Source organism: Prunus dulcis, chromosome 7 (genome assembly GCF_902201215.1).
Source record: "Prunus dulcis chromosome 7, ALMONDv2, whole genome shotgun sequence".
In the NCBI taxonomy this organism is placed as follows: domain Eukaryota; kingdom Viridiplantae; phylum Streptophyta; class Magnoliopsida; order Rosales; family Rosaceae; genus Prunus; species Prunus dulcis.
In genome coordinates this window covers 11,393,981-11,418,947 of record NC_047656.1, presented here as the reverse complement: position 1 = coordinate 11,418,947, position 24,967 = coordinate 11,393,981, and the positions used below count along the sequence as shown (strand labels likewise).

Below are 24,967 nucleotides of genomic sequence, written 5' to 3'. Positions count from 1 at the left end.
TTGGTTGGTTATGTCCTCCATTCACCCATGCAATGCAATGCAAACCTCTCCTCGTTAAAAGGGCATTCAAATTCCTCATGAACTATGGCAGCATGTACGAACGAGACCTGTTGGTCTATTTTCAAGTTTTGTTCGTCATTTTTTTTGTTTATGATTTTTGGGCTCATCTTTGTAAGGAGGAAAATCCGTTGATTCACTCTTTTATCTCTTTTATAAAAGAGAATCATGTTTGTCAAGATTCTATAAGGGCGATGTATGCTACAATGGGGATGTAGCCTACATTTCTACCCTCTCCGATCCTGTTCAAATCATGCGATGATCGAAGATCTTCTAACAATCGAAACTATTACCTGACTGCGTAGAGAAACCTAGGTTCGGACTAAACGTTTAATTATTACCTTGTTAATCAAATGGCTAAGCAGTTTTTGCAGGAATTGATCCTTGAAGGATGATCTCGAAAATGAAGAGCTAGCAACCCTTGTATTTAGTATCCCTGGCATCTGTTCTCAAGGCCTAGAATTTCTTAAAGTAGGAATGTCTCCTGGGCGGTGGGTAGTTAACTTATACATACTCGGAGAGGATCTCTTGGATCATGGGCTTCTTGGATCCCAAGCTTGGGAGTCTTATATTAGTCGTCCTAGATAGAAGACGATCATGCAGAAAAACACATGATGAAAAGACAATTTGGAAGGAAACCAATACAAGTTTGTCAAGCATTTTAGTGACTGCAAAAAGCAAATCTCTCGTAACCAAAAACATACAGCGCCAAAAACTTGTATTGGTTTAAAACAAGATACGCTATTGAGAGAAGAAAAAAATATACAAAGGCGACATGAGGAACATAATGAGGAAGAAAATGAGGCATTACAGAATAAATACACCTTCGACCTACAGATCAAACACATTTGCAGCTAATTAGCGCGGCCAGAAATTACATTAACAGAAAGCAATATTAACACTTTTTTTTACAATTCAATATTACACTAAAAAGATGGAAAGAATATTAATATACACATTTTAGAGTACATTATCAATACAAAATTTCAGGGGACAAACAAATTAAATGATTGATCAAAGGTTTAACTCCTGCAAACATATGCATTGGGGATGCAAGACTTCGATCATCAATTTATAGGTCCAAGTCATTCCGTTATAGCTGGCCCAACTTCTCCTGTAAAATCACAAAAACCAGCAAAATCCAGTGGGTTAGAATAGCAGCCTCCGACATTATATCATAAATGTTTCTAAACCTTGCAACAAGGCCAGTTCTTTGAAGAACTAGCAGGCTGCAATGCGTAAAAGAACATATACCTGAAGCATCTGCATTAACTTTGGATGCTGCTCCAAAAGCTGACAAAGTTTATCTCGGTCACTCAATAAAGACTGCCATGAAAGGAAAACAAATAATTAGAACGGACCAAGGCCATACCAATCAAATACATCTGAAAGCTTTTGGCAGAAAGTAGAAGGTCCAGATGGCGGAGCTTCTCCAAAAACATCTTTCATAGAAGTTTCTTTTGAAAGGTCTATTTGAAAAAGCTCCAAAATTGATGTTTTCCACTGATGCATTTTTGCATCTTAGATGGCCAGAGGATCTTTTAAAATTGAAAGTCAAATCCAAAAATCATAAAATGTCTTTTCGGTCTGCAAAGGATCCTAAGTAACAAATACCTGAATAGCTTCTGGAGACTTGAAGTATTCATGTAAGGACATTCCCGGATCTTGTTGCTGTTGGGATGAAGCATCCCCTGATTGATGCATTGCTTGCAGTTGAGAATGGTCAACTTGCTGTTGCTGCTGTACATGAACAAACTCTTGTTGTTGGGATTGATAGTAGGCATGCATAGGTGAAACCTGTGGCTGTTGCAGAATCTGCAGTGGATGATGCATTTGAACTTGGCTCTGCAAAGATACACCTTGTTCCAACTGTTGTGAAGCTTGTAAAGGTGGCCTAAGATGTTGGGGTGGTTGCGGAGGGCGTGGAAGCTGTGGGGGTTGCAGTGGCTGCAACTGAGCAAGGGAATGAATTGCCTGAGGAATAGATAGATTCTGCAAAATACTTGCGTTGTCGCCTTGCAGCTGAGTTGGTAAGCTTCCATAAAGACTCATAGAATTAGAACCTGGCCTGAAAACCATGTGTGGCACTAAGGAAGGTGGCGAATAGGTATTTACTCTGGCCCCTGAAGCAGAAAGACCACCTAACCGAGCATCATTTGAGGGTGCAGTAGAGCTCTGAGGAAGTTCATTTGCTCCCACACTTGTCTGGTTATATACTGAAGACTGCGAAATAGTTCTATTGGACGTTAAATTATATGGACTAGAAGAAAAAGGGGGTGGTGTAGGAGGAAGTGGGGGTGGTGGCCTGGCGGCCCCATTGGGAGAAGAGACAGAATTTCTTGAAGATGTAGAACCATTATTGAATGCAGAAAGATAATCTGAACGAATCTGCAATGACAAACAATCAAGAGATTACATAATTGCAGATAAACCAACAAGAGACAGCTGAATGAGAAATGAGAAGAAAATTGCTTATAAAACTTACCTGGAAGGCTGTTGGAAGCTGCTGCTGTACATCAGTCAGAGAGTTCACAAAAAGGGATGATTGACTTGGAACTGACTCAGATGTCTGAGATATCACAGCTGTTGAAGGAGGAGGCATGGGAGGTAAAGGAGGTTGATTTGGAAGAAATCTCTGGTCATAAAATCCTGGAGATCCAGAAGCTACAGGCGCATTACCAGCATGTTGTGGACTATTCTTTGGAAAGAAATTTTGTGGAGTCATCCTAGAATCAACTGGTAATTGTACCGAAGATGCTGAAGAATTATTATAAGCAAAAACAGGGAATCTGGGACTATTTGCTGCTGTTGCAGAATCAAAACCACTAGAAGTCCTGAGTAGTGTAGCATTCTTTGGGTCATCAGAATGCTCATAGTACTTTTTATCTGAAGTAACACTAGGTTCTCGAGTCAATGGAATTTCAGGGCGTGAAACTGACATCCTGGAAGAAAATTCACTTTGTGTGTTCTCATCCATATTAGATGCTGAGGGCGTGGCCAAGTCATGAATATCACTCTCTGTCTCTGCAACAATAGAGTGGGGAGAACTTTGCTCAACAACGACAGGAGCAGGCTGCTGCAGATTATCATCCGGCTGAGGAAAGGGCAATTTGTCATCAGGTTCAGACTCCTCACCGTCAAATACTATGTCAATTCCATGAAGATCATCATCAAGATCCGCTTTCAATTGTTTAGGTCTGTTGAACTTCTCCGTAGCTGTATTGTTCACAGGAGTCGCACTCTTCACCTGTACTGCTGCATCCCCAACTACAGGTGACACTGGATTCTGGCGTTCCCTTTGCCTGGCCATAAATTCATCCACATGAATTGACGGAGGTCTCCCACCAGTAGATCCCACTCGCTGTACTGCTATTACATTAGAGTTAGAAACACCATCATTTCTTTCTCTCGCAACATAGTCATCAACATGCATGGAAGGAGGTCTGCTGGTATTTGGTTTGCGCTGCCTAAAGGTATCCCTACGAGTAGGGCCAGACGAGGCAGTAGTTGAACCCAATCCTCGTGAAAACACATTTTGATTTGGGGTCTCAGCCGGGGAATTTTCTCCTCTAGCACGCCTATTTGGGCCATCAAGTGATGGCATTTTCCTCTTAACAGAAAGATTTGATTGTGCCAATCTATCTGGTAATGTTTCAGGACACTCCCACTGAAATTTGTCTCCTAGTGCTCCTTGGTAAAGATAATCGTCAGCCATTTCAGCACCACCATCTGACATTATATGGATCTTTGAAGAAACTATAATATTTAGTGGCAGAGGAACAAAATCACTAGAAAATACATCATCCAGCTTCAATGAAGAACTAGGTTTTTGCAACAGCAGTATTAATGATTTCACAGATTCTAAAACCTGTGCATTGATGACGACGATGTCAGATATTATGCAAACAATTTGGGAGACTGCAAAATTTCTATGAAAGAATGAATCAGCATCAGTTATACCTGATATAGAGGGGTTTGAGTATCAGAGTCAGCTACATGGTCAGCGGCTATGGTCTTCAGCATAGAGGTCAATTCACGAATGTAGCTTAAGTTTTCATGAGGAACACTATCTTCTTCACCTATGTCATCAGGAATGCCAAACAGGAATTTCACCGCAACAACCCTATCTGGATTCAATCTAATACAGAAGCAAACCATAAGTCTAACCAGTGATGTGGACACTTAAGGTAAGGGTTAAGAAAAATGCATATATGGAACAGAAGAAATCACAGCCAAAATGTATTAAGGCACATCCACATAGAGAGATCCAAAGAACCAATAAAACATTACTTCAGAAACTCAAGGACACAGAGATACAACCTATGGCACAGATCCTGTTCAAGTAAGGTGGCAGACTCGTAATGAAAAGTTTCTTCAGGTAATGAATAAAATAAATTTTAAGATATAATGGTTCTAGAATAAGCTAGGTTTACATAAGAAAATAACATTATAAAGAAACCCAAAGTAAAAGCATATTGGTAGCCAGTACCACAAGCAATATAATTGAAAGAGACTTGCACGATTTCAAATTCATAAATCTAGCTAGTCCAGGATAGCCACTACTCCTAGTTCCAATGAATGCTCTTGTTGCATGACTAAACTCAAAAAACCATGTTGAATGGTAAAACAATTCACCAATGCTTCGCGCGAACCGTGAGATGATTAGTGAAAATAAGGCCCACGAGATTATCTAGCACCATCTAGCCTCAGTGCGCAAAAACATACTCCAAAAACAAAAACACAACTCTCTTTAAGGAACAGTCATCTTTTATAGTTCTGAAGTACGGCAAGTATTTGAAACTATAAAATAAACTGCAATGAATATCCAATATATATATTTTTTTTTTTTACAAAAGACCAAATATCCAATAATCATAAAATCAATCAAAGGAAAAAAGGATGACAATGTTCAACAACTAAAACATATAACAAGTCTAAACTAAAAACATGATTTGGCTAGATCAACAAAATAACCAATAAGGCAAGAGAAGTCACCTTTCCCCATCAAGGCAGAAGCTGAAAGATCCCATAGACAATGCATTGACAGCCTCGATTGTATAACTTGACAAACCATCTTTTGAGTCAACTGATCTTAACAAGTTTTTGCAGCAACATAACAATGGGGGACTCTTTCTCCATTCATATTCATTAGGAAGACTATAATTGCCATTGCCATCCTTTTCACGATCATCAACAACAGAGGAGACACAATCAAAAGTGGCTGCTAAAGCTCTTCGACCTTCACTACAATAACCCAATTCTTTAAAAGCAGTAAGACACGCAAGTAATTCTTTTCCAACCGGTAGAACCTGGTAAATGAGAGTACCCTCAGTTAGAATAAACTAAGCAAATAAGGAGTTCCAAATCTTTTACTGGTTGCTTTCATCTGGTATGGGTTTCGGGTGATTTTGGTTGCATCTTTAGGATAAAAAGGATAAAAATAAAACTTTTACTTACCCCCTCTAGATAGAAGTGATCTGAATGAACGTTTTATAAGGCGAAGTTAGTTTAGTCACTTTCCACATTAATAATTCCACAAAGACGTAAAATCATCAGAAGGAAGTTCCAAAAACTAATATATCTTCAATGCTCAATTTACATGCGTCAGAATGTGGAGCATTTAACTAGTTTGTGCTCAAGCAAATTTCTTATTTTTACCTTTTTAGACCCACCGCCTCAACCGCCACACTCCAAAAGATAATGATAATAATAAATAACAATAATCCCTGGTGAAGGTGCAATTCAATCAAGTCCTTGGTGAATTTACCAACACCTTTGTACTCAAGTGCATTTCATATGCCGAAATTAGCTCCTAGAGAACTATCACAGTAATAACTAACATACTCTAATCGAACTTGAGATACAACATAGGAAGGAGCAAATTACCTGAAAAAATCTGAGGAGATATTTTAAAATGATTGTGCAATCTTCAGTACTCAAATTTTCAAATTTGTGCCTATTAAACCAGTGAACTAGTTCAGCATACACAAGTTGTATCATCTCAATTAAAAGGAATAAATAAATAAATAAATATGCATCTTATCTACTCACAGATCATTTTCCCCAGCATGGTGTAGAGATGCTTGAGAAGTAAAAATCAGTGAGAAGGACTTGAACACAGGGAGGGACCAATTAAGCAAACCGAATTCAAATTTAGCTGAACTTCTACCATCTAGAATCTCTACTCTATCCGTATCCGTGGCAGCTAAACACCTATCCAGCACTCTAGTTAGCATCTGAATCACACCCTCCTTTAACAATAGTGCCTGGGGAAGGAGAAATCAAAATTAAGTAAAATCCCATGCTTCTTTACTAGACAAAAGGATGGAGGGGAACAAAATAAACCAGAAAAAGAAAATGGAAACCTTGGCACGTGGATGCTCCAATAAGCTAGCAAGGAAATCAAGATATCTATAAACCTGAAGAGAGAGAGAGAGAGGGAGAGAGTGAGACAAAGAAAGATTAAACATTTAGGTTTACCAAATTAGACAAACTATAAAACTTCAACAGTGACCACAAACTTGCCTTATAAGCATCCACATCTGATGGAGAAGAAAAGTCATAAGCATGATCAAGAATCCATGAGAATATGGGCCGCAGAAGTATTGAACAACTTTCAGCTTTTTGGCAAGCAATACGAATAATAAAGACTCGAAGCATGTCTTGAATGACCACCAGTGCCTGTTTAAAGTGATCTCATTAGTAATGCAAGATGACACTGGCTGCAAGTATTTATTGAGAATAGTTGCACTGCCTACTCTTCTCTCGGTAGTTCGAACAAGAAAAGTAAAGTAAAATAGCAGTTAACTTCATTTAAAGACATCACATACAGAGATAGCATAATGTTGGATAATCTGGGCAACTTTGTCAAGATGCGGCATCAACTGGCTAAGAAGCTTCTCCAGGTGCACAGGATGCAAATACCAATTGACCTCTCTCTCCTTCTGAGGACCCAAAACAGTCCCAACGGACAACTTTCTAAGGGCACTCAACAAGGGCATCCCATTTTTCCAAATCCATACCCCTTCTTCCGGAAATAAATCATTCTTCCATTACAACAAGGAAAGAGAAAACATGAAGAAAAAGGTTAAAGCATGTTAGATACATCATATGGCAGTCCACAAAGGTTGCAATTAGAACAAATCTGATGATGTAGGCAAAGTATGCCACATTTACCAACTCAATAATCAAAAAGTATTAGAAACGATAAACTACAAGTGGTTAATTTTTTATTTTTATTTTTTTTTGAATAGAAACATTTTTATTCAAATTGTAAGGATCAAAACAAGGCATTTAGACTGCAGATAAAAGAAAACACTAGCCGAAGAAACAGACACAAGGCCACTCAACACCTAACTAGCCAACCTAACATAAAACAGCCCCTTAAGATACTACGGCTAGCAAATTGCGCATAATTGAAGGATAGGGTACATCCTTAAAGGCAAGGGAAGTTGATGCCCAAAGAGCAGCCCAAAATTGTTAAAGATTTCAGAGACAGGCCAGCGGCCCACTACTAATTGGTCCAACATTGATAGTTGGACCAACTTAACCACTTGTTAGCTCAACAGGAGTGAGGTTTTTATCGCAAAGGGCATTGGTGTTACTAGTAATGGAACCACTCGCCCCCTCAAGTGCGACCACCACAGAGTGGGCTACATGTGCAGCTGATTCCACATTGGTCATTAATCTTTTTTTTAAGGGTAGTTCGCGCTCAGTAAATTGAGCTCAGCACGTGAATACCATGTACTCAGTACAGACCCAGTAATTCGGGCCCAGTCAATCATCCCGCTTTGATACGATGTAGAATTCTCTAGAGATATAGGAATAAAGCTATGTATTCTTCTGCCTTAGGAAGATTTAAATAGTACACAGCTAGTTACAAATAAGGAAGGAAATAAAGGCTAAAAGTTAACTCCTGTGAATGACCCTAAAATTATGCTAAATACAACTAATCAGCAGCTAATCTATACAATCAAATATACATAAATCAACAAACATAGCAATTTAGACAAGACGTCAGCAGTCAAGTACTTGTATAAACTAGATTTATAAAAATAAAATAAATAAATAAACTTGTTGAAGTGGCCATTGTAGAATTATAAGGGGCTGGCATGCTGAATCACTGATGTCTTTCATAATCCTGCTCGAGGAAAACCTTAGCTTGCTTTAAGTCAAGCTCCTTATAAAATATACTTGAATCTCTCACTAGCTCACTTATGAAGAAAGTCCTACGTGATAATCCCAAAAAAAAAAAGTAGGAGATCTAGCATACCAGAAGACAAAGCAAACTGCATGTTTCCTTTGGACCCAAGGCCAGCAAGGAAGTAACTTGAACATTAGCAAGGAGGGAGTCGAAAAGGCCAGGAGTCCAGCCATAGACTGGCCAACAAGCAAGCGCGGACACAAGAAGATGACAGATAGCTCCAAAACCGAGCGCAGAATCAGGATAAGGAGAAGATAAGTCTGCTGCACATGCAGCTAATTTCGGACTACAATTGAATAAATTCAGTCAAATTTCATATGAATAAAACTAACACGTCTACGGAAGAAGAAAACAAGGATGACATACCTTACTTCTCGGTGCAATCGTAGAAGGACATTCAATAATTTGGTATTTCTGTGCTGCTCTTGTACTTCCTACAGACAGCAGTCAAAGGACCACATTTTAACAGACAGGTGAAGAAAGCATACATTCTACAAATACAACCATTACTAAAGCCCCAAATGACCTCCAAATTAAAAGATCGTGTCTAGTTCACACAATCCCCAGATCTAAAAACAGAAAGATTGTTGAACCATCAAACATTCCCTTTTTACTACCAAGTCATGGATACGATGAAATGAAAATTCCATGTAATAGTTTGTTAATTGTGATTATCTGAAGGACTCTAGTCCAAGAATCCTTTCTCCAAATTTAGTTAGATTCATGGCCAATACTGGATATATCCTACAGCTATTACATAATCTAAACAATTTACTGTAGTTTCATTATCCAAACACAGCTATCCCATGACCTACATAGAAGGACAAACTTTCCCTCTTTTCTACAACTCGTGGGTAGAATGAAATAAAAATGCCATTTGACAGTTTGTTAATCATATGATTATCCATCAAATATGGATTCTGTGAGCATCAAGATTAGATTGTAATCATTTTACAAACACAACTTTGCTGCAGTATCAAATGCCGCTCTCATTCAAATAAAACTTCCATAAAAACTCAATTGTATATACACTAGGAACTAAATGAAGCAAACCTTCAATTTCTGCAATAAATTGATCAACAACACAAGTGTAGGAACCACAAGATCAACTAAACTTTGCTCACGATTTCGTTCCGACAGTAAATCTGATGTAGAATTGCATTCCGTGCCCTCATCAACAAGGTAATCTGCTCAAGACAAAACAAAAAAGCCATTTTTCCAAAATTCAGAAATAAAATGGACCTTCTAAAATATCAGAATACTGTACAATATGAAATTCCTAAAACCGTACACAGTGGTAGTGAGAAACGAGTGTGCACGATAGCATGCCACCTACTAGGTACAATGGAAAAGAGGTTTAAACTTTATGATCTATGGAAGATATACTATACTGAGCACAAGCAGACCTGGTAAAGTATACTAAGAATTCCAGCATAAATTTACTACACAGGTTTTGTTCTCTCTACAGTAGAAGGCCTGGGAATGTTCTAAAAGTTGCTATCTCTAATGATGTAACCTTTTTATGGGTATTACTGTTGAAATTTTTGGGTTTATAGTTTATACATACAAATCAATCTATGAAAGCAACTATTTCCAAATCACGTACCATAGCTGTTCGAGGACCTCTCAAGCATGAACCTACAATTGACCAGAACTGCATAGATTATTGCTATAACACCTTCATCATATAGAGTAGCAGCAACAGTCTACATCAAGAAAACAACAATGAGCAAGATAAAAGTGCATTCTAATGATAAATTAGAACAATAGATGACTACATACTGAGTTCTCTGAAATGAATGCTAAAATGCGAAATGCTGTTGTCAACTGTGCTACTGAAGAGTCACGAAGAATCACACCATCAAAACTCTTGTCAGAAATAAACTTTCCAAGATTTTCCATAACATTAGCATCAGAACCACCGGAAGAATCTCCAATAACATTCTCTACATCTGCCAAATCTGACACTAGTGGGATGGTTGAAGTCAAGTGGGCGTCTCCTCCGGAAGCTAATACAGCAGCATACCGTATAAGACCTGTAGCCCCATTTTTGTGATATATTACACCAGCATCTATCCATTCCAACAGCCGTGTGGGGGCATCTTTCCTATTTGACCCTGGAGAAGAGGAATGTAAAGCCCTATGGAGCTCCATAACATGTCCAATCCAAGATCCAAGAGAAGATGCAGTTGAATCAGAAACAATAACTTCAAAAATCTCAGCAGCTGAGTGAAATATTGCAATATTTAGCGGTGAGGCTCCTGAAATGCAGAATTTTATTTGAGTGAATGCATAACTAAAAGGTATAATTGCAAAATTTCAGATTTAGACAAAGGGCAAGTGCACAACCACTATTTTTAGCAACTGGCTCTTGTTCCTTGGCAGAATGTAATGCTTCAATCAAAATTTTAACAGCCTACAAAATAGTTAATCATTTGTCAATAAGCTGAAGCATGTATCCATAAAATATAATCTAACAATAAGAATATCAAGAACACATACAGAAAGATTGTCAGATACCAAATATATAGAATTAGCCACTTGTAAAGGCACCATACAGACCTACATTTGTAATTAATTATAAGTTTATACTAAACAAAAATTGCCCTACATTAATGCTGCCTAGGTTAGGTGGTAAACCCTCTTTGGCATGGTACCAGAGGCCTAAGTTCAAAAACTGCACCAGCCAATGAACATCTAACCATACCAGTAAAACAAAACAAACTTCAAACCATTTAATGTGATACATATGAGAAATTTTGAATCCAATATAAAGCTTAGCAAATTACTTACCAAATGAATAAGAATAATACTAAGACAAGTTCCACATGTATGCAAAAGGTTGTATTTTAGTTTTTTATTCAAGGATGTAACAGGAGATTTGAATTTTAGAGTTAAGTTAGTTTAAATTGGTTGGAAGAACCAAAAGTTCTCTAGATACAATCTTTTTAAACGGATTCGGATTTGAAATTGCCAAGAGACAAATTAGTTGTAATCCATATACTAGTGATTTTGTTGATCCAGAAAACTTATTTTTCTTCACTTTCTTCCAATGCAAACCAAATGATAAGTTTTGTTAAACTTCCATTGCAGCAATTTATGCATAAAATACCAACCAACATCCCCAGATTTGAAATCTTCCAATCCAATTCTACCTGCATCTCAAGCATTAAACAGAAACTACTTCTATGGTCATGCATTGTATATCAAATATGGTTTTCAGATAGCACATTCATCAATTCAGTACCTCTGGAAAATATCCCAAAGCCAATAGTGCCTGTCGTCCACAGTCAGACCTGCAAATCATAATTGAAAAGTGGTTATGACCATTAATATTGTATTAATAGTCCACAATCAATAAAAGAAACTCAGTTTCACCTTGCAAGAGCACATAGTTCCCACAACACCCATAAAAATTCTTCTGAGTTTGGGGATGCAGTAAGCAAACGGTCTATGGCATTAACCTGCACCAAAGCATTAGAAAATTGATATTTTGGCTGAAGGTATGCAATAAAGATTGAAAAACCAACAGGAGCCAAAGGAACTAACCACCCTCAAATGGGTCCCAACAATCATTCCAACTTCCTGTGGTGCACAAAAGAATCCTTTGGATATTGAAACAGAAGCATATCGAAGAGGAAGACACGCATCCTTATTCACATTATTAGCACCCCTTAGGGCATGTATTATTGTTGCAGAAAGTTCAGGGTGATGTAGGAGGAAAATTAGGCCTGAATAAAATAACATGGAATGTCATTAACAATGATCTGGATCTGATAAATATAACAAGGTTGATAATAACAGAGCATTAAAGAGACCTGAGCGACAAAAAAGAAGGGAAAGTAGTATGGCCCCAATTGATGATGCAATATCCACAAATACGTCCATAGCACGTCCCACTTCTGAACGCAATATGGATGATGACAATATTGCAACTGATAGAGGTAGAAATCCCCTCTCCTGATAACAAGATATTTCAAATATTAAGCACAAAAGAAAAATGTTAAAATATCAATTGCAACATAAATTTCAATACATAGAATTAAACGAGAAAGAAGTGCCAAATTATTCTGATTACACACTCCCCCAAAGGGACAAAACACAACAATCAAAATACCGAGGCACCAACCCAACCCAAGAACTCCCATCATCTACTCCAGCGGAAAACGATTTTTGATAAAAATTGGCATTGAAATTTTGAAACCATACAGTGAGGTTCTACTAAAAACCATTAACATTTTTGGTAGGGGAGTGCCGAAAAAGTTGATTCAGTGAGGTCTTACCAAACATAAATGTATTATTCAACACCTACCTACCGAGTGTTCCTCAATTATTCGCTTCTAGTGCACCGAATGAAAACACAAAAATGAAGAAATAAAAATCCAAAAAAATTTAACGAACTTTTTAAATTATCAGCCCATACTTCATTTGGAGGCTATGAAGAGTATATTTAATGTTTCATTCGTCAAAAATAATTATTTTTTTCATCAAATTGTGAGATTTTGAACCTCAAATGAGCTTGTTAGGGTTCACTTTGTTTCAACAATGGAAGATGAGTGTGAGAGTGAGTATGTGAGTTTGAAGAAAATGATGGGTGAACTATGAGTTATCAAATGCGGGATTTGGGGGGCGTCATCAGAAAATAAATTTTAATTTAAAAGATTCTTTGGCCTCAATAGTCATTTGGGATCGTTTGAATTTTTTTTGGAGGAAAAAGGAGGGGAGTGGTGCTGGGTTATTGTGTGGTAATGGCTGTTTTTTGGGTAATGTGGGGGAAAATAAATAGGATAATTTTTTAGGACTCTAATGGGGATGAGACTGACCAACTATGGGATAGGATTCGTTTTTTGGCATCCTTGTGGGCTTATACGTCCCCAGAATTTAAGGAAATAGATTTTAGATTCATTTTATTGAACTGGAATACTGGAATGCTGTAATTTTGTAGTGTTGCCCTTTTTGCTTGTTGTGCTTGTTTTTCTTGTGGCTGTCTTGGCCACGTTTGCTGTTGTTCTTTTTGTTGCTTTGCAATTAAATATCGTTTCTTTCCAACAACAAAAAAAGTCATTTCATGTTACTCTCTCTCTCTCTCTCTTCCCTCTTCCGGGTTCGTGCAGACCTTGAGGAACCTTATGTTCATTGGCATATAATAAGTAAAACACTAAACTCAACTAAGTCTTGGGAGTTAGGTTCTTCAACATGGACTCTCCTCTACTGCTCAGATCTATCCAAAGCCATACTCTCCATTGCATCCCTACTAACATATACTTAGTCTCCTTTCTTCTACCTATCTATTTGGTCTACCAATGTTATGAAGAGCTAAATTTTTAATCTTAATACAGTTGGTCCCAAGCCTAAACAAAGGAGGGTTGCACTAAGTTGACAGCCAGCATAAAATTTTACCACATCCCATTAATATTTCCTTAAAAGATACATAGACTTTCACTCTTTTTAAAAGAATAACAAAAATAATAATAATAATAATAATAAAGGTCATGGCAATTCAGGATATAGTAACAATCGAGCAGTAACGGGATGAACATCAAAGAGATTACACAAAATATAATGGAAACGCAACACATGCAGGAGGGGTAAGAAAGAACAAAGAAGGAAATTTACCTTGAGAAGATCCAGCAAATGCAAGTCGATATCCCAATTTGAGAAACAACAATTTGATGCAGTAATCAGGTTATTGGATGCTTTATATGACAGCACACCTTCTGTTTGACCAAGAATCAATGATTTGGTTGCACGGGCAACTGGAGAAGGATCTTCAATTGGACCACGTGAATTTATCAATTTCTGCATTAATACTTGTCAATAAATATGAACTAAAAACTAAAATGCAATTTTGGTGTGACACCTAAAGTGGAAATATATATATATATATATAAAGGTTCCATATATAACTGAAAACAAAAGCAACAAAGATGACAACTGACCAACAGCTTTTTAAGTTGTGACTTTGCACAGATAAGCATGTCCAAAGTATCACTTGTGACCCTACCAACAGTAGAGAGACCTCCCAATACCGACAAAACTGCACACTGCAAAGAATGGAATTACCATAAGAAACCACTTAGTTTAGGTCACAGGACCACACGTGAAACTACAAACAATGTCACCAAATTGGTAGTATACCTCGAATCTTGAAGCAACCTCATAAAATCTTAAGCGATGAAGGACATAAGTTGCACAAGAAGCAACATCATGACGCTGTTTTTGCAATAACAGATTCAACAATTTACTATAACCATCACTGACACCAGATAGCTTGTTTTCATCTTCACGTGGCCACCAACCTAGAAATCCTTCACACCCGAAAGAATGTTGAGTAGCCTTCTCAACAACTCCAAGTAGCAGCAATGTAGTAGCGGTAGAAATCTGCTCATCACGACAAAAAACATGTACAAGCTGCTCCATTCCCCCACCACTCACAAAGTGAAAGCAGCTCTCTCTTCCAGAGCACAAAAGAAGAGCTACACTCAACCCCAGCATGACATTTGTATTCTGAAATTCAAGATACAATATTAGAAATGAATCACATTCAATACACATACAGGGAGACAGGAGGAGGGAGGGAGGGAGATATAGAGAGATAGAGACGGAGACAGAGCACATGTCTTTGTTTCTATCTGTTGTAGTTTCAATCTGTGAAATAGTATACAAGTGATGGAAATTGTAATTTAATCACCTGTGGAAGTTGGTGATGTCCATCACTTACAAAGTCCCTATTAAAACAAAAGTACTGACTTAACACATCCACCAACTGTTTGGAATTTACTAAATCAGCCTCAGACTCAAAAAGTCCACTGTCTGCCAATGATTCACCTAATGCATTCCTCAATTCTTGTTTATACACTTTATAGAGCTCAATAAGCTCTGTTCTTGCCTCACTAAGAACATTGTTCAACTCTTCACAATCACTGGATCTTCCCCAAGAGCAGGTAACATAAGAAGTGGCAGCTGATACTACAGTGCTGACAATGTTATGCAATGCATCCCCTAGATTGGGCAACTCACAAACCTTCAACATCAGTTGTAATAATTGATTAGCTTCAACAGATATATCTGATGCCACAACAGGTAGACATAGAGTACTCAAAGCTGATATGGAATCCTCAATTGTCAGATTAGTTGAATGTAAAGCCAGAGGGAGGTCTTCAAGCTTTCCCACAGCCGAGCTAACAAGATTAGTTATAGAGCTATCATCAAATTCAATGTTGAATTGCCCCAGATCTTCTGCTGTGTTTCCATATATTACTAAACTCAGACTGCGGTAGCTGCCCCTTACAACCAGATGATTAGTTACAACAGCCTGCAGACAAATAATGACTCCTGTGAGAATAGCCAACAGAACAAATAAACGGTGTGTGTCTGTGTACATATGCACATAAATATATATAGAACTATAGCATTAGATAAGGAAGCAGTCCATCAACATTAACAACTAGGCTCACCTATTCCTAGCTTGCAAAATTCTGATATTTTAGTATAACGCAAGTGTAGAAACTTATCCTCCACAAAGAAGTATGTTATATATAAAAATTGGAAAGGAAATTAAGAAATGAGATAAGACAAGGTATACTGAGCACTGACATCTAAACATAGATAGGGCTTTCTCAGATAGCTCCTCACTTGAGCTCTAAAATAGTCTAGATGTAAGTGCATTAAAGTGTTCATCTTAAAATTGTTAAGGAGCAGAAATATGCAGAATCCAAGAGGAAACATAATCAGGTGTAATATGATAATTACCTCTACTTCTAGCACATTTGATGAAGAAGGAGAATAGAGGAAAGGCTGACAGAGGCGCCTGAACTTTGTCTCCCCCTCACATTGAACAAATACCTCCAAAGCAAATGAAGGAGGTGAAGTCGCCCTGCAAACAACAATAGCACTTCAGAAAATCAATACCAATGCAACATCTATCATGCATCATCTGACATTAAAAGCAAACAAAATTAATACCAAGAGTTCAAATCCAATTTAGCATTTTGAGTAGTAAAAGCCCCAGTATAATTAATACCAAGAGAAATTTTATTTTTAAAAGTCAGAAAGATTAACAAGAAGTCCACCATCTAAACTAAGTGATCTTTAAACCACCAGTTTCATTCTATTTTTCATACAACTTGTAACTAACACAGAAAACACATTCCAATGATTGATTGAGAAATTGAGACTCCCTCCCCAGTCCCCCAAAAGCCTCTACATACTTGTAAAGTCCAGGACAACAAAGATCTTTTGGTCTGCGTGCGTGGGAGCAGCTCAATAAATTTATCAACAAAACCCTCACTCTATGATCTATTCCCCAATGCCGACACCTCTTAATCCATCTTTTCTTCAAAAATTCTAGCATCCCTTTCAAGCCAAACCGCCCAAAAAGTAGTCAATACACAAAACTTCCCCAAAATAATGACCCAACTCATCTTCCCTCGTGAAAGATACCGTGCCACAATCTAAATGCAAACAAGCAATGGCGAAATAAATGGACAAAATCCTCTGCTCCTAGTTTGCACATAATACACCATGAGAGTGAGAGACATATATTAGGCATCCTGCAGTCAACATTACATAAGTGTTAACTCTCCCATGAGTGATTTTTCAAACAAGCACTGTTGTACCTTACTCCGTATTGTAGTGTTCCAAATCATTTGGGTTGGGTTGAAAAAGGGTAAACACAGTTCGTCAACCAACCAATTGAAATACGATTTGGAAGTTTTAACCTGACCTGATGAAATAAAGTATATTTATAACTGCACTAATGTAAGCCTTGTGGAATTTCTACCTTTTAACCGACATGACACTTATCTATGAAAACTTCACCACTTCACATAAAACACCAACCCTCAAAAACAACTGTAAGTGATACCAACGACCAGGATACAAAATGCACTATGTAGATTAACAGTGTAAAACATAAATAACCACCATGCCACGTATTCATTAGAATTGTGCCAATTTTGTCTTTAACTAAAAATCGGATAGAACCCTCAAGAATAATTCACCAACTGACCCGGCTGTGGTATTTACCACTCCTAAAGGAAACTAACCAGATGGAGCTAAAGATGTGATATTTATAACAGGCTTAAGTGAATGCCGAATATAATGGCCTGCATGGTGATGTTCAGGCCTAAGCTACATGATCTTTATCATAATGTTCTTAAATTCACAAACAAAAGTAAAGGAAAGCTGAAACAATTGCAAAATTAGTAATGCCACTTACCCAAGAAGTGTTACTGCTTGAGAAGCAAACGACACGTTCTGTTCAAGAAACTCGCAAGCAGTGATGACGATGGGCTCAGCAAACAATACCTAGCAACGAAAATCCATTTCGAATGAGTAACATTCAACTATAAATTTAGCAATTCATACAAAGTAAGATTTACTAATAAATCAAAATTCGTAAATTAATTAGAACATAGGCATTAAATTAACCGCGAAAGCAACTGAAAGTTGAAAATTTGTGAGAGAGAGTAACCTCGTCGACGTATTCGTCGAGATGGGGGTGAACGAAGGTTTGGGCGAACAATACACAAGGCTCGGGCCGGCCCATTCTGTGAATTTCTGGTGCTAAAATCGACGTCGCCAAGAAAACATGGACTTCGGTCTCGTCGATTTGAATTCTAGGGTTTAGGAGGTTCTCTGGAACTAAGGTAAACGCTTCAAGGGGTTTTTCAAGTTTCTTTCTTTGCAAAGAAGGGGGGTTTTTCAGGCTTGTCACAGTGTCACCAAGCTGACAGAGAGAGAGAAAATAGGCCTGACCAAAAAGAAAATGAATCAAACAGAAAATAGGGAGGAAAAGGAAGGGGTTTTATGACTTTTTCGCGTTTTGTATTGCGGTATTTTTTTGGTAAACCTATTTGAATTAGGGTTGGAGTTCTTGAATAGTTTGATTTTAATTATTTTAATTATTGGTGGGATTGGGAGCAAAAGCCCTAAACGACAAATAAACAAAAAAAACTAGCCCAATGGGCTTTAACAAGTAGCTTTCGGCCTAGTAAATCAAATTTTAAGCTTTGATTTGGGATGCAATTGATTTGTTTCTGCAACTCCTAATTTACTAATTTTCCCTCAGTTCCAGAAAAAAAAAAATTGTGATTGAGTTAAATAGCTACAAAAAAATTGGAAAATGAAACAAATTTGTACAAGTTACATCATTCATGATAATTTAGTGAAAATTTATTTCAGGTTAGAATTAAAGTAATTAAAACAAGGCTAATATTTCTTTAGTGAATAATTAGTATTTATATATTTTATTAATTTCATAAATTACTTCATAAATAGCAATTAATTCTTTTAAATTATTTTATGGACTTTGTTATTTATTTATTTTTATAGAAATTTGATTTTTTTAGTTTAGTATTTGCAATTAAATAATATCTTAGCTTATTTAATTATATTAATTATTCTTTATTTAATGAATAACTTGTATTTCAGTATTTTAATTATTTTAAATTTCGTAGTATAGCCGCTCGTCTATACTATTTATAAATTTAAAAAAAGGACCGTCTAGCGCTTATGTGTCAAAACAGTATAGCCGTGCGGCTATACTCTTTTATTAAAAAAAAAATTTAAACGAGTAAAACCGAGCGGCTATACTTATTTTTTAAATTTAAGAAAAACCGAGTATAGCAGCGCGGCTATACTATTTATAAAAAAAAGAGTATAGCAAACAACGTAGTATCGTCGGGCGGCTGTACTAATTTTTTTTTTTAAACATTAAAAACCGAGTATCATTTTGCAGCATCAGCATCCTCTTTCCTATTTATTGGTAGGAAAAAAGGGTCACGATGAGCAAGGGCAGCTGCAATTGTTAAGGCAGGATTCAGGCATTGAAAGATAGAACCCATTAGAAGCATCTTCCCAATGTTTGGATCCAAAGATGGTGACCTGTCATGTAAGATTTGTCAGTCAACTACCAGAGCTGATATTCAGTAGAGAGTTGCATAACTTACATGCCAAGCGGAGTAAGCTCCTCTATGTCATCTAAAGCTCCAATGGTTTTGAGAAGTTCGATTGCATTTTGAACAGCAAGAGGATCTGGTGGCTGAAGTGCCTTAGCCAAAAAAGACCCAACAGCTCCAAGCTGCAAACTTTTGATGTGGAGGCATAGCTCTTGCAAAGGTGTTCGGAGAATTTCAGGTAACTGATATTGGAGCATTGCAACATGGATCATTTTTGGATATAGTCTGTAACAAACTCCAGGCTGCACAAGGCCAGCACGCCCTCGCCTCTGGAATCATCACCAAAGCAATAAAATTTAATAAAATGTTTATTTTGACAAACCATAAATGGATCCAGCTTGGTACATTCTCAACAAGTTTGACATACAGGTAAAACCTTGAATTCGGTTACTTCTGGTAGTAAATTATACATGATGTTCTGAAGCCTTTGAAATCCATGATGGTAATAGACAAGCCAACTTGTTTAAAGCATCATAACTGGTTTCCTTTGGCCTTCCACAGCATATGACATACACAACATCATCTATGGTGATGCTACTCTCTGCTATGTTTGTAGCCAGCACAATTTTTCTAAGAAATAGATTGAGGAAATTTAGTATTTGAAAAACATATTCGAAAAATTGTATTACCAACTATCTAAGTAATACTCCAGTGGTGCAAAATTCACGTTTTTTCGAGCAGAATGTTTTGATTCCGGGCGGATCTGATAACCAACAGTTTCACCAAGATTCTCTTCCATTTCAGAGGATATAGGAGCAGCAACAGACATAGCAGAAATACGACGAGGTTGTGTGCATATTATGTTGCAGTCAACACCATGTAGACGTGAAATCTCATCTTCTAGAATAAATTGAGGAAAGTGTTGTTTGAAAATTGAAGCATAATTTAGTTTTGTTGGTTTTGCAAGGCATTGCAAACATGTTTGAGTTCCCACATTGGAACAATAGAGCTCCTTGGAAGTCTTTATAAGACTTACTCTTGGAAATAGAACAATTTGTACATGCTATGTAAGTGGCCTAATTGAGTGACTTGTGGGTATGGCCTTAAGGTTAAATGCCTAGTTAGTTGGGTCAGTGGTTAATTAATACATTTAATTAATCAAAAGATGGGCCTTAGGCCTTGGGGCTCTTGCGCTCCAAATTAAAACCAATTTGTTAATTATTTAAATTAAAATTTTCACATAGTTTTTAGAAAATTTCAGTAAGACACTACAATACATTCGTGTTCCATACACGTCTCACGTTTTTTTTTTTTTAACTTGACACGTGGCTCTTAATGCTTGGGGGGGCCTTTTTTATATTTGAAAACAGTATAGCCGCACGGCTATACTCAGGTTTGAAATTTATATATGTATATATACACACACACACATGTAGGTACGTATTTTTCAACAATACACTCGTGTTCCATACACGTCTCACGTTCTCTTTTAAAAGCAAACATACAATAGTCGTATTGTACATATACATACGTATTTCTAATGTTTTATACATGTATTTTTGAGGAAATTTTCAATAAGACACACAAAATTCACGTATTGTACAAATAATTCCCACGTATTATTGAATAATAATAACATGTGGTATAAAAATTATATCAAAATATCAAACAGTGGAAGATTAATATGTATTTTGGATAGGTTGCAAATTAATATCCATAAGGTGCAAACCAATGCAAGTAGGAGGGTCCTTTTTTATCATTAATTTTTTAATTAAGTAGTATAGCCGCGCGGCTATGCAAAAGAATTTTTTAATAAAAACAGTGGCTATACCTTTTTTTTTTTTTGACATGTGGCTTCAAACAATGGAGGCTCTTTTTTTTTTTTTTTTTTTTTTTAAAAAAAAAGGGGGAGTAGAGCGGACCGGCTATACTCCGTGTTTGTAATATTTTTTTAAAAAGGCATGTGTTGACACGTGGCGCTCAATGGATGGGGTCATTTTTATACTTAAAAATAGTACAGCCGCACGGCTATACTTAGTTTTCAAAATTTTTAAAAAAATACATGGGCTGACACGTGGCGACTAATGGTTGGGGACCTTTTTTATATTTAGAAATAGTATAGCCGCACGGCTATACTCTGTTTTGAAATTTTTTTTAAAAATACATGGGCTCACACGTGGCGCCTAATGATTGGGGATCCTTTTTATATTAAAAATGGTATAGCCGCACGGCTATACTCTGTTTTGAAATTTTTTTTAAAAATACATGGGCTGACACGTGGCGCCTAATGATTGGGGACCCTTTTTATATTAAAAATAGTATAGCCGCACGGCTATACTCGGTTTTCCAAAATAAAAAATACATGGGTTGACACGTGGTGACTCATGATTGGGACCATTTTCATATTTAGAAATAGTATAGCCGCACGGCTATACTCTGTTTCGAAATTTTTTAAAAAAATACATGGGCTGACCCGTGGCGCCTAATGGTTGGGGACCCTTTTTATATTTAGATATAGTATAGCCGCTCGGCTATACTCTGTTTTGAAAATTTTTTAAAAACTACATGGGCTGACACGTGGCGCCTAATGGTTGGGGACTTTTTTTATATTCAAAATAGTATAGCCGCACGGCTATACTCTGTTTTGAAATTTTTTTTAAAAAATACCAGGGCTGACACGTGGCGCCTAATGGTTGGGGACCTTTTTTATATTTAGAAATAGTATCGCCGCACGGCTATACTCTGTTTTGAAATTTTTTTAAAAAATACATGGGCTGACACGTGGCGCCTAATGATTGGGGACCCTTTTTATATTAAGAATAGTATAGCCGCACGGCTATACTCTGTTTTGAAATTTTTTTAAAAAATTCATGGGCTGACACGTGGCCGCTAATGATTGGGGACCCTTTTTATATTTAAAATAGTATAGCCACTCGGCTATACTCGGCTTTCCAAAAAAAAAAAATACATGTGTTGACACGTGGTGCCTCATGATTGGGAACATTTTCATATTGAGAAATAGTATAGCCGACCGGCTATACTATGTTTTGAAATTTCTTTAGAAAATACATGGGCTGACACGTGGCGCCTATTGGTTGGAGACATTTTTTATATTTAGAAATAGTATAGCCGCACGGCTATACTCTGTTCTGAAATTTTCATAAAAAATACATGGGCTGACACGTGGCGCCTAATGGTTGGGGGCCTTTTTTACATTCAAAATAGTCTAGCCGCACGGCTATACTCTGTTTTGAAATTTTTTTTAAAAAATACAGGGGCTGACACGTGGCGCCTAATGATTGGGGACCTTTTTTATATTTAAAAATAGTATAGCCGCCCGGCTATACTCTGTTTTGAAATTATTTTAACTTGGCACGTGGCTCTTAATGCTTGGGGGGGCCTTTTTTATATTTGAAAACAGTATAGCCGCACGGCTATACTCAGGTTTGAAATTTATATATGTATATATACACACACACACATGTAGGTACGTATTTTTCAACAATACACTCGTGTTCCATACACGTCTCACGTTCTCTTTTAAAAGCAAACATACAATAGTCGTATTGTACATATACATTCGTATTTCTAACGTTTTATACATGTATTTTTGAGCAAATTTTCAATAAGACACACAAAATTCACGTATTGTACAAATAATTCCCACGCATTATTGAATAATAATAACATGTGGTATAAAAATTATATCAAAATATCAAACAGTGGAAGATTAATATGTATTTTGGATAGGTTGCAAATTAATATCCATAAGGCGCAAACCAATGCAAGTAGGAGGGTCCTTTTTTATCATTAATTTTTTAATTAAGTAGTATAGCCGCGCGGCTATGCAAAAGAATTTTTTAATAAAAACAGTGGCTATACCTTTTTTTTTTTTTTGACATGTGGCTTCAAACAATGGAGGCTCTTTTTTTTTTCTTTTTTTTTTAAAAAAAAAAAGGGGGAGTAGAGCGGACCGGCTATACTCCGTGTTTGTAATATTTTTTAAAAAGGCATGTGTTGACACGTGGCGCTCAATGGATGGGGTCATTTTTATACTTAAAAATAGTACAGCCGCACGGCTATACTTAGTTTTCAAAATTTTTAAAAAAATACATGGGCTGACACGTGGCGACTAATGGTTGGGGACCTTTTTTATATTTAGAAATAGTATAGCCGCACGGCTATACTCTGTTTTGAAATTTTTTTAAAAAATACATGGGCTCACACGTGGCGCCTAATGATTGGGGATCCTATTTATATTAAAAATGGTATAGCCGCACGGCTATACTCTGTTTTGAAATTTTTTTAAAAAATACAAGGGCTGACACGTGGCGCCTAATGATTGGGGACCCTTTTTATATTAAAAATAGTGTAGCCGCACGGCTATACTCGGTTTTCCAAAAAAAAAATACATGGGTTGACACGTGGTGACTCATGATTGGGACCATTTTCATATTTAGAAATAGTATAGCCGCACGGCTATACTCTGTTTTGAAATTTTTTAAAAAAATACATGGGCTGACACGTGGCGCCTAATGGTTGGGGACCCTTTTTATATTTAGATATAGTATAGCCGCTCGGCTATACTCTGTTTTGAAAATTTTTTAAAAACTACATGGGCTGACACGTGGCGCCTAATGGTTGGGGACTTTTTTTATATTCAAAATAGTATAGCCGCACGGCTATACTCTGTTTTGAAATTTTTTTAAAAAAATACCAGGCTGACACGTGGCGCCTAATGGTTGGGGACCTTTTTTATATTTAGAAATAGTATCGCCGCACGGCTATACTCTGTTTTGAAATTTTTTTAAAAAATACATGGGCTGACACGTGGCGCCTAATGATTGGGGACCCTTTTTATATTAAGAATAGTACAGCCGCACGGCTATACTCTGTTTTGAAATTTTTTTTAAAAATTCATGGGCTGACACGTGGCCGCTAATGATTGGGGACCCTTTTTATATTTAAAATAGTATAGCCACTCGGCTATACTCGGCTTTCCAAAAAAAAAAATACATGGGTTGACACGTGGTGCCTCATGATTGGGAACATTTTCATATTGAGAAATAGTATAGCCGACCGGCTATACTATGTTTTGAAATTTTTTTAGAAAATACATGGGCTGACACGTGGCGCCTATTGGTTGGAGACATTTTTTATATTTAGAAATAGTATAGCCGCACGGCTATACTCTGTTCTGAAATTTTCATAAAAAATACATGGGCTGACACGTGGCGCCTAATGTTTGGGGGCCTTTTTTACATTCAAAATAGTCTAGCCGCACGGCTATACTCTGCTTTGAAATTTTTTTTAAAAAATACAGGGGCTGACACGTGGCGCCTAATGATTGGGGACCTTTTTTATATTTAAAAATAGTATAGCCGCCCGGCTATACTCTGTTTTGAAATTTTTTTAACTTGGCACGTGGCTCTTAATGCACGGGGGGGCCTTTTTTATATTTGAAAACAGTATAGCCGCACGGCTATACTCAGGTTTGAAATTTATATATGTATATATACACACACACACACACATGTAGGTACGTATTTTTCAACAATACACTCGTGTTCCATACACGTCTCACGTTCTCTTTTAAAAGCAAACATACAATAGTCGTATTGTACATATACATACGTATTTCTAATGTTTTATACATGTATTTTTGAGGAAATTTTCAATAAGACACACAAAATTCACGTATTGTACAAATAATTCCCACGTATTATTGAATAATAATAACATGTGGTATAAAAATTATATCAAAATATCAAACAGTGGAAGATTAATATGTATTTTGGATAGGTTG

General features: G+C 36.8%; 2 protein-coding genes across 4 annotated transcripts; both read right to left on the bottom strand.

Annotated features, from left to right (window-relative positions):
- Nucleotides 1–889: 889 nt before the first annotated feature.
- LOC117633967 (protein virilizer homolog) lies at nucleotides 890–18,045 on the bottom strand. Of its 3 annotated transcripts, none has more exons than XM_034367844.1 (28): nucleotides 17,736–18,045; nucleotides 17,481–17,569; nucleotides 16,013–16,136; nucleotides 14,952–15,575; nucleotides 14,399–14,767; nucleotides 14,200–14,304; nucleotides 13,877–14,059; nucleotides 12,079–12,220; nucleotides 11,810–11,991; nucleotides 11,639–11,724; nucleotides 11,508–11,556; nucleotides 10,613–10,676; nucleotides 10,043–10,521; nucleotides 9,867–9,966; nucleotides 9,314–9,447; nucleotides 8,627–8,694; nucleotides 8,330–8,546; nucleotides 6,888–7,103; nucleotides 6,583–6,738; nucleotides 6,423–6,476; nucleotides 6,109–6,323; nucleotides 5,944–6,013; nucleotides 5,053–5,366; nucleotides 4,018–4,195; nucleotides 2,543–3,925; nucleotides 1,672–2,445; nucleotides 1,312–1,383; nucleotides 890–1,171 (listed from the first exon to the last, which is right to left on the bottom strand). In XM_034367844.1, exons 1-28 carry the CDS (start codon nucleotides 17,808–17,810, stop codon nucleotides 1,151–1,153), a joined length of 6,543 nt encoding a protein of 2,180 aa, XP_034223735.1. In that variant the 5' UTR covers nucleotides 17,811–18,045; the 3' UTR covers nucleotides 890–1,150. The 3 variants fall into 3 exon arrangements, with proteins under 3 accessions (XP_034223735.1, XP_034223734.1, XP_034223736.1); XM_034367843.1 differs by having other exon boundaries at nucleotides 10,610–10,676; nucleotides 17,736–18,044; XM_034367845.1 differs by lacking the exons at nucleotides 5,944–6,013; nucleotides 6,109–6,323 and having other exon boundaries at nucleotides 10,610–10,676; nucleotides 17,736–18,044.
- A 945-nt stretch (nucleotides 18,046–18,990) lies between these two features.
- On the bottom strand, nucleotides 18,991–19,990 carry LOC117635368 (DExH-box ATP-dependent RNA helicase DExH1-like). The gene is made up of 4 exons (XM_034369699.1): nucleotides 19,869–19,990; nucleotides 19,632–19,791; nucleotides 19,213–19,490; nucleotides 18,991–19,147 (listed from the first exon to the last, which is right to left on the bottom strand). The coding sequence occupies exons 1-4, from the start codon at nucleotides 19,988–19,990 to the stop codon at nucleotides 18,991–18,993; spliced, it is 717 nt and encodes a 238-aa protein (XP_034225590.1).
- Nucleotides 19,991–24,967: the final 4,977 nt, after the last annotated feature.

Coding starts and splice junctions, on each gene's coding strand:
- LOC117635368 (XM_034369699.1), bottom strand. CDS start 19,990: ATGTCTGTTGCTGCTCCTATATCCTCTGAAATGGAAGAGAATCTTGGT. Junction 19,491..19,631: donor CAAAGGCTTCAGAACATCAT/GTATAATTTACT, acceptor TGATGATTCCAG/AGGCGAGGGCGTGCTGGCCT. Junction 19,148..19,212: donor GAGCTTACTCCGCTTGGCAT/GTAAGTTATGCA, acceptor CTTACATGACAG/GTCACCATCTTTGGATCCAA.
- LOC117633967 (XM_034367843.1), bottom strand. CDS start 17,810: ATGGGCCGGCCCGAGCCTTGTGTATTGTTCGCCCAAACCTTCGTTCAC. Junction 9,967..10,042: donor CATTCATTTCAGAGAACTCA/GTATGTAGTCAT, acceptor TTCTTGATGTAG/ACTGTTGCTGCTACTCTATA. Junction 1,172..1,311: donor AGTTAATGCAGATGCTTCAG/GTATATGTTCTT, acceptor GTGATTTTACAG/GAGAAGTTGGGCCAGCTATA.